Source organism: Bison bison, unplaced genomic scaffold, assembly GCF_000754665.1.
Source record: "Bison bison bison isolate TAMUID 2011002044 unplaced genomic scaffold, Bison_UMD1.0 scf7180017864080, whole genome shotgun sequence".
In the NCBI taxonomy this organism is placed as follows: domain Eukaryota; kingdom Metazoa; phylum Chordata; class Mammalia; order Artiodactyla; family Bovidae; genus Bison; species Bison bison.
The window spans coordinates 2,720,997-2,728,713 of NW_011494652.1; the positions used below are offsets into that span (position 1 = coordinate 2,720,997).

At 57.4% G+C, this 7,717-nt stretch overlaps 1 protein-coding gene across 1 annotated transcript in view; it reads right to left on the reverse strand.

The window, feature by feature from the left end:
• Nucleotides 1-2,795: 2,795 nt before the first annotated feature.
• The window catches only part of CCND1 (cyclin D1), a 12,632-nt gene continuing 7,710 nt past the window's right edge, over nt 2,796-7,717 (reverse strand). Inside the window, exon 4 of the mRNA XM_010837818.1 lies at nt 2,796-6,083. Coding sequence (XP_010836120.1) covers nt 5,919-6,083 — 165 coding nt within the window. The 3' untranslated portion in view covers nt 2,796-5,918. The remainder of the gene's footprint in view (nt 6,084-7,717) is intronic.

A 7,717-nucleotide genomic window follows, 5' to 3' on the forward strand; every position in this document is an offset into this window, starting at 1 on the left:
CCGCCCCCCGGAGCTGGGGCTGGGTTCATGGTGGGACAGCCGACCCCTGCCACCTGCAGGGCCCAGAGATACAGCTGCCTGCTTCCAGGGGGACAGGGTCGGGGTAGGCGGGAGGTGGGAGCCTGGCCCGCGGCCGTGGTCACCCAGGGCCTGACTGTGACCTCCTCTGCAAACATGCCTGCCCAGGGACCACCCCCCGCCCTGGCCTTAGCACACAGGCTGTGTCCTGGGGCTTACTGGGCCTCCTCAGCAGGATCAGGAGCTGGCCAGCTCCAGGGGAGCCCTCAGCCCCGGATTCCTCACAACACGAGGGGCCTGCCCACCACACCCGGGTCCCGAAGGGCCTCTGCAGCTCCACGCGGCCCCACTGTGTGCAGGCCAGGGGCGCACCCCACCAGCCAGACGGCTGTCCTCCAGGGCTCACAGTCCGGAGCAGGGAAGCACCGTGTGCGATGATTCCCGGACCACCCAGAGCCGCCCGTCTGGGTGGGGTGGAGAATGCAGGCAGAGGGTCTTAGGTCGCCTGGGGGAGGGCGGGGGGAGGGGACTCCAGACACAAAACTCAAGGGGTCTAGTCCTCCGGCGTGTCCTGCAGTCCTGAGGGCGGGAACTTCGGGTATAGAGGGGGGTGACACTGGGGGAGATGGGGGCGAGGCCCCAGAGACGGGCCCAGGCCCCAGGACCTCGGACGGAGCTGGAAGGAGCTAGAAGCCCCAGGGAGGTCTGGCAGAGGGTGGAGGGGCTGCCAGAGGCAGAGAGACCGGCTGGGAGGCAGGGAGGCCCCAGGTGAGTGGCCATGGGTCCAACTGAGACCAGGCTTCCGGAAGGGGACGGTGGACTGACATGGGACAGCTTTGTCTCTGAAGCCCCGCAAAGGCCCAGGTTTGTTTTCATGACAGGCAAGGGGCAGCCAGACCGCCAGGGGACGGGGCCTTCCCTGCCATCCCAGGAGGGGACCCCAAGGGGACCGTGGCAGTTGGAGAGCTCTAGGCATGCAGCACAACTGAGGGGAGCCCACCCCGCTCCTCCCTGGGGCTTCGGTGCTGGAAAGATGGGCCCCGGAGGACCCTCAGCCCAGACCCTCTGTGTGCTGGGGGTCATGCATCTCGTCCACACGGGGTCCCCCGCTTTGGCTCCCCGCCTCCCATGCTCCACACACAAGGGCCACCTCCCCGTCACGCCCTGTTCCTTCCACTGTCCGACCTGTCAACCCACGAACAGATCTTCCACCTGAAACCCTAGACTCCATAAAACAGCCTGCAGCCCCGGCTGCCCCAGCATCCACCTCCCCCCACCCCCTGCCCCCACAGCTTCCTCTGTCGATTCTCACTGGAACTTAACACAATCACTGTGTGATGAACACAGGTGTGTTCAGTCATGTCCGACTCTCTGTGACCCCATGGACTGCAGCCCGTCAGGCTCCTCTGTCCATGGGATTCTCCAAGAAGACTGGAGTGGGTCACCATTTCCTTCTCCAGGGGATCTTCCCGACCCAGGGATTGAACCTGTGCCTCCTGTGTCTCCCACACTGCAGGCGGGTTCTTTACCCACAGAGCCAACAGGGAAGCCCCCACTCCCCCCTGAAACTGCCTCTCAAGATACCCCGAGGCCCTGGTGGCATCAGAGCCTCACTTGGGCCCCTCTAGGCCTGCAGTCCGCGGGGACAGACCGTCAACGTCTCTGGGCCCTGGCACGTCCTGGGCTGAGCCACTGCAGAGATGCAGACTGGGCCCTGGCCTTCAGGTGCCCCCCCAGCCCCGCAGCTCCATCCCTCCGCCCTGCCATATGGGACCCCCTTTTGGAGCGCCCAGCAGGCTCCCGGGGCAGGGACCTTGCCTTCTTCCCCACATCCAGCTGGCAGTGCTGGTGCGAGGAGGCTGCAATTCAAGCCCCTCCACCCCACCCTCTCCCAGAAGCTACAGGTTCCACGGACTCATGGGTCCCCCACCCCTCTCCCTACAGTCTGGTACACAGCAGGCGTTTCCTAAGGGCTGCAGTGAGCTGACCTGGTGCATAGTGGCGGACTGGCCACGTGACCCAGGCCTGCTCCTGGCTCCTGAGCTCCTAGCTCAGTGAACACTTGTGGGGGGCGGGGGGAGGGCACCTCGGGGACCCCCAGGTTTTGAGAAGAGGCCGCGGCCCCTGCAGGGCTGGGACCAAGGTTCACATACTACTTCCTCCTGGAGCTGGGAATGTGGGCAGTTCACAGGCTTCTGAAGCCCAGAGGATGCCTCGCAGGTGTCCAGCAGGCCTCCCAGGCCGCCAGGTCCAGGTAGAGGCCACTGGACTGCAGACTGGACACTCACGTCACTCCCCCGGGCTCAGGGCCCCTTGGGGCCACAATTCACCTAGAGCAAACAGCATTTTGCGCCAGAAGAGTAAGGAATGCCAACTTTACTTGACTATCTGCAAATAACCGGGGAGGGCAAACCGGTCAGACGTGGGCTGATCCACGGGGGGACAGTACGGTCGCATGACTGGGCCCCGAGCCGCTGTCTGAAGCGGTCAGGGCCACCTGCAAGCATGTCCCCCATCTCTGGGGGCCCCACGTGGCCCACCCCACCGCAGACCTCTGGGCTGGATTTCCCCCTGCTGCTCGCCAGGGGACCGCTGATACGTCGAGGTGTTCTTGGTTGTCACGACTGGACGTCCTGCCACCTAGCGGGTGGAGGCCAGGGAGGCGGGCAGACACCCTGCGACACCCCATGGCGCCCGGGGCGGCCCGACCCGGCCCCGGCGTCCGCAGTGGACCACCTGTCACCCCGCCCCAGGAGACAGACAAGCAGGCGCTGCACTGGGGTTTTACCAATTTTATTTCTAGACTTTTCACGTTTGTCTTGTTTCCTGCTGGAAACGTGCCGGTTACATGTCTGTGCTGGGAAACACCGCGGTGTGCGACCATAAACACACACAGACCCCCCCGAGCGCCCGCCCGCTCGCCGCCCCGGGACAGACTGCCCCCAGACCCGCCCCCGCCTTTGGCCTCTGAGCACACACGTTCCCCCACCCTTGGCCATGGACAGATCGTCCCGCTCGGACCCCGTTTGGTTCAGACAGAGGTGCCGCAGCCAGGAGGGTTGAGGTAAGCGCAAGCGGGGGTCTGGCTGCAGGGTGGGTGAGGTGGGGCTGCACCCGCCAGGGGCCTGGGGGTCGCGGCTGCCCCGTCTGGGGCTGCGGTGGACGGCGCAAGTCCTTTTGGTTCGGCAGCGTGCTTGGCGGCTCTTGGGCATACAGCCCCGTTAGCTGGCTTATCGTTGAGATCTGAAGTCTCTTTAAATGAGCTTTTTTTTTTTTTCTTTTTTGCTATAATGACCAGAACCACAAACAGAACACTAATATAACACATACAACACACCCCAAACCGAGACATGGTCCGGGAGCGATTGCAATCATGCCAAATGACCAAGTCCTACAGCACAGCACCACGGTGGCACATGGAGACACACTTGTTACAACAACATCAACAACAATAATGCAGTTTTCATAGCTAAACGCAAAGAACGACACAGCTGTAAAAACCTACTGGATGGTCAATCTCAGGTCAGGTGGAGAGTCCAGCACAACAGGCGCAGGGCAGAGGAAACGGACATGGCCTGTCTCCAGAGACGCCCAGGGGTCCTCGTGAACGTGGCCGGGGGTCGGGGATCCCCACCGGGCCCCTTTTTTTGGGTTCTCGTCCACGTGTCTGTCTGCCGAAGCAGGAGGCCGTGGGTCAGACGGCCTGACCACCTGGTCTGCAAATGGCTAAGTGAAGCTTGAGGTATTGTGAAATAGGAACCTTTTTGGAATAGAGCAGTAATCACATTAAGTCAAAATTGATCACATAAAAAAAAAAAACCTACAAAAAAAAGGCATCCGTAATACATTTTTTTTTTCTATGAGAAAATTCAAACTAGAACATGGCTAGTATATGACATTGTAAAACAAACCAAAAAAAATCTGATCCTCCAATAGCAGCAAAACAATGTGAAAGATAAAGAGAAGCAACGTGGATGTTTCCAGACTGTTCTGGGAAGTCATCGGTAGCAGCGAACAAAGAAAACGGAACCGCAGCCTGTCCCTCGCGTGGTCCCCGCCCGCCTCCCCTCCGCACACTTCCACTCTCACCTCCTTGCTCCCTTCACACTCTCCCTACAGGATAATTACAAAAAGGTACACAGCCAAGATGTGCAAATTACCTATCGGTTGCTAAGTTTCTTTTATGAAAGGAGGGGTCAGAGATCGTATTAGAACTGAACTTGTCTCCAAGCATCCTAGTTGTCCTCGAAACTGATGCCTCTCCAACTGGATCACTCTGGGAAACACCAAACAGGCCAGATCAGCTGAATTCACGTCTTTGTGTTTTTCTCTCGGGATTTCCCCCCCTCTCCTATAAAAGGATCTAACTTTAATAAACTGTCCTACACTTGCGACATCTAAGGCAGAAAAGTGTGTGTGTGTGTGTGTGTGTGTGTGTGTGTGTGTGTAAATCAAGGGGAGATTGCATTACTTTATAAATCATACTGGCCTTACAAACACCCTCTGCAATAAATATTCTTTTTTAGCCTTAACTATAAATTATATATTTTAGTGTTTAAAAACCTTCCGTTGCAAAACATCTAAAGTTAACTCTGAAACTGCTGGTTCTCTAGGCAAACCTTTAAGGCCTCTACTTTCAAACACCAGTTGGCACTGAAGGATTCCTAAACTTCAGCTTCTCTACAGAAAAGGAAAGGAACACACCATCCTGGCAACGTGAAGAATGAATGCACACTTTCTTCTCCTCGACCAGAACCTAGTCCTCCAAAGTATCACCACCCCCTTCCGCTAACACCACAGTGACAAGCACCTGCCTTGCGTCCTGTCTGCACCCTAGTACTGGAATATCCCCAAACCATTCCATTTGGAAACTGTTCCCCGCCCTCCACACACCACAGAAGCAGAGATGTCACCTAGAGACTGAAAGTGCTTTGAAATGGAATGGTTTTGGAATATAGAGAAGGAAAAAAAAAAAAAACCCAACAAAACAGAACAGAACAGCTGTAGATTTCACCTGGATATAAGCAGGCTGCAGGTCTGTTGAGTGAAAAAAAAACCCAGCATCTCATAAACAGGTTAACTACAAAAATATGAAGATTATAAAAATAGAATATATTAGGTCACTATTGCGGTTTCTCTTTCCTGTAGTGGACGAGGAGTTGGTGGCGGCCTTCCGTCACCGTGATGCAGGCGGGCGCCTGACAGACCCCCTGGTGGTCAGTCCACAGGGAGAAAGAGGATTAGCCTTTCCAAGATGCCAAACTCTAATGCTACCCTAGCCGAGAGGTTACATTACATCAGCCATTGACAAGGTGAAGGTTACACGCCTACCTACAAAATAAAATAAACAAATGACTTATAAAGTGACTACATGCATAAGCAAGATACAGGATGCCTAGAACTGCTTTAAAGCCGTGTCCTTAAGAAAAGCACACGAGTATGCTCCCCTATCTAAAATCCTCTTCTACTTTAAAAATGGGATGTGGACTTTTTTCTATTATTTTTTTTTAAGAAACATTTTTATGCTTTTTTTTGTTTGTTTTAAACACATAAAGAATCAAATCTAATCCTCTCCTGCAGACTCGCTCCTTGTGTTAATGTCTATTCTTACAACACGGAGACACAAACACATGAATATCAAAACTAGTTGATTACGGGGCTTAAAATCCTCTATTTTTGTAGCACAACCCTCTTCCCTCTCTCCAGCTTAGGGTTATGTAAATACTATTTTTTTTTCCTCTCTTTTTTTTTAAAGACAGCTTTTCGGGTACTTTTTTCTTTTGCTTAAGTCAGAGACGGAAGGGAAAAAGAGCAAAGGAAAACACCAGGACAGTGAGGAGGGGGCCGCTGTCCCCCCGAGGGGGCCAGGCCGGGGCGGCCCCTCCCTTGCCACGGTGCCCTCAGATGTTCACGTCACGCACGTCGGTGGGCGTGCAGGCCAGGTCGACCTCCTCCTCCTCCTCTTCCTCCTCCGCGGCTTTGGGGTCCAAGTTCTGCTGCTGGGCCTGGCGCAGGCTGGACTCCAGGAGGGCTTCGATCTGCTCCTGGCAGGCGCGGAGGCAGTCCTGGGCGAGGGGGGTGGGCACGGGGCTCTCAGAAGAGGCTCCACTAACCTCAAATGCTGCTTCCCTCAGACTCCAGGATCCACAGTGCCGACCCTGTCTGGCTACCAGCTGCTCCCCTGCCCTGGCCCAAGGAGCCCGCAGATCACCCAAGCGGTGGCAAGCCCACTCAGGACCCAGGGGCTCCGGTGGACACAGCTGACCCTGTCCACCTGTCCGGAGCCCCCAGCAGAGCCCAGCCCCCAGGTTCCCACTGGCCCCACTGCGGCCCCCTCAGCACATTCAGCAGCATCATCTGAGCCCGGACAGGAGGCCCTCTGAGCCCCCACTTCTTGGACTTAACCTCTGTCGTGTCAGCCCTGGTGGTGAACCCAGCCTCCTGTGATGAACGGCCGTCAGAAGCGTTAGGCCACGCCTGACAGAGGATGAACGCCAGGCGGCCCCGGGGGACCTGGGTCCTTTACCGCCGTCCTGTCCTGCTCGGGCCTGCATCCCAGAAGATGCTCCGGCTGGGCACGGCTCCCGCCTGCCACAGACCTCCTCCCGCAGCGACCACCCCACGAGTTCAAGGGGGAGGAGGAACCATGGAGGCTGTGGGCCTCTGCTGGTCCCACCCGGGGACAAATCTCCCAGCAGCTCAAAGGCGCCGCTGGTAGTCGGGTGGCCATGGCTCCTGGGCTAAACAGAGGCCACACAGGCCTTCTCTTCTGGAACCAGGAGAAGGCTTCAGGGCAGTCCGGAGCCCAGACCCATGCCTTTCCCACTGGAGGAGCAAGGTTTGGCATGAGAAGGCACCCCCAGCATCCACCTAGATGGGGCTGGCTACGGTGAACATCACCCCAGAAAAGTGAAGCTGGACCAGGAGGGCTTGAGTGAACCCGTGGGGATCTCCCACGGGTACAGGGATTACGGGCTGGGGAGGCTTCCCGAGACGCCTTTTCAATATTCATCATGGCGAAGGAAGAAGGCATGTATGTGCACATGGCCCCATTTTACAGAAGCGGAAACTGAGGCCCGGAAGGTGTGGCGGGGGACCCAAGACTGCCGACACCCTCCTCAGGCTCCCATTCAAACACCCACCACTGCCTCCGGAAAGCCCCACCACCACCATAGCAGGAAGGCCCCCTCTCCCCTCCCGGGGACAGCTCACTTGCCCCTGTAACTCGGGGGGCTGTGTGGTGGAGCTACAGCAGAGGGGTACAGGAAGGGCCCCCTCTCTGCGGAGCCCCGCACCCCACAGCCCCCTCAGCCTCATCCCATGGAAGGCAGACGGGGCCACGCCTCCACCACCGAGAACTTTCTGTCTGAACTCAGTGCTGTTTGTCACCTGGTCACCAGACTAACGATTCCCCCACCACCCCATCCTTCAGCCGGGAAGCCTTTGTCTCAGGTCTAATGAAAACAATCTCTATTCAAATGAGGGGTTACGCAGCCATTTCCTACAACTGTCTGGGGACAGCACCATCATTGGCGTTTTTGGCTGAGGCTGACCCCTGGCAGTGAGGCTGAGATGCCCGCTCCTTCCACGGGACTCCCTCTCCGAGATGCCCACACCTCCAGACAGGAAAGCTTCCTCCTCTGGGGGTCACGCAGGCTGCGGCCAAGCGCCGTTGGCAGAGGACAGGCGGGGGGCCACC